We start from the raw sequence: 1,305 nt of genomic DNA, 5'->3' as shown, positions 1-1,305 counted from the left end.
CACTACCTCCAACCTAACCTACCACCACCACCACCACCACTATCTCGACTACCACCACCTCCTCCACCTCCACCCTGACCTAACCTACCCCCACCCCCTTAGTTGCTGTTGGCTTCCTTCTTCCCTTACACACACACACACACACACACTCACACACACACTCACACACACACACACACACACTCACACACACACACACACACACACACACACACACACACACACACACACACACACACCTCTCATAGGGGACGAAGCTAGAGATGAGTCAGGGGAAGGAGGGGGAGGGAGAGAGGAGAGAGAGAGAGAGAGAGAGAGAGAGACGGAGAGAAAGAGGGTTGGAAAGAATGACAGCCATAGAGATAGAGATTTACAGACACACAGAATAGAGACAAAGAGAGTGCAGAGAATTAAAGAGAGAGAGAGAGAGAGAGAGAGAGAGAGAGAGAGAGAGAGAGAGAGAGAGAGAGAGAGAGAGAGAGAGAGAGAGTAGGAAGGATATAAAACGAAAAAGAAAGATGGAGTGGAGAGGGAAGACGAGGAGGAGTAGGAGGAAGAGGAAGGATGTGTTTGTATCCTGCAGGACGTCACTTTCTCTCCTACTGTCATCTGCGTTCGACTTACGACCTTACGACCCTTAAGGAACGACCTGTTGTTAGTATCCTTGAAAACCCTTACGTCTTTTTTGGGCTTGGAAGAGTCTCAGGTTAATTTAAACGCCATTTTGACGTCACTTTGCGTCATAACACAACATATAAGTCGGGGCGATTCAGAGAGATTCATGGGTCGTATTGAACTGCCTGACTAAGAAGGTCGAGTCTCGAGGCACTGATGGCGCCATTTTGACGCCTTGTTTGTGGTGAACTGGTGCGTGTGTGTGTTCAGTTAAAGGGACGGTATGGTGATCGAGAGAGAGAGAGAGAGAGAGAGAGAGAGAGAGAGAGAGAGAGAGAGAGAGAGAGAGAGAGAGAGAGAGAGAGAGAGAGAGAGAGAGAGAGAGAGAGAGAGAGAGAGAGAGAGAGAGAGAGAGAGAGAGAGAGAGCAACGTTGCTGTGGAGGGGAGGGAGAAAGAGAGACCGAGCAATATTGGCGTGAGGGGAGATGAGGGGTAAGGGGAGAGAAGTATGGCTGATAGCTGGGACTGGGTGACTTACATCTCCTGTTGACCCCTCACTCATCTTCCTCTAGTGAGGGGAGAGGAGGAGCCGAGGGGAAAGAGAAGGGAGTGGATGAAATGAAGGAGAGATATACAATGGGGAGGTGAGGGGGGAAATGAAAGAGGGGAAATAGGGGGAGAAAGAAGAT

The 1,305-nt window shown here is 49.8% G+C and overlaps 1 protein-coding gene across 1 annotated transcript; it reads left to right on the top strand.

The window, feature by feature from the left end:
• Window positions 1–319: 319 nt before the first annotated feature.
• Window positions 320–1,042, top strand: LOC121856322 (chromobox protein homolog 8-like; the record flags this gene model as incomplete). Its single annotated transcript, XM_042351800.1, has 2 exons — window positions 320–400; window positions 980–1,042. Coding segments are annotated over 2 exons (144 nt in total), but the record flags the coding sequence as incomplete, so codon positions are not given.
• Between the last annotated feature and the right edge of the window lie 263 nt (window positions 1,043–1,305).

This window comes from Homarus americanus, unplaced genomic scaffold, assembly GCF_018991925.1.
Source record: "Homarus americanus isolate GMGI-L3 unplaced genomic scaffold, GMGI_Hamer_2.0 scaffold48220, whole genome shotgun sequence".
In the NCBI taxonomy this organism is placed as follows: Eukaryota; Metazoa; Arthropoda; class Malacostraca; order Decapoda; family Nephropidae; genus Homarus; species Homarus americanus.
Note: the sequence above shows the minus strand (reverse complement) of the source record. Positions and strands in the feature narration are given on the sequence as shown.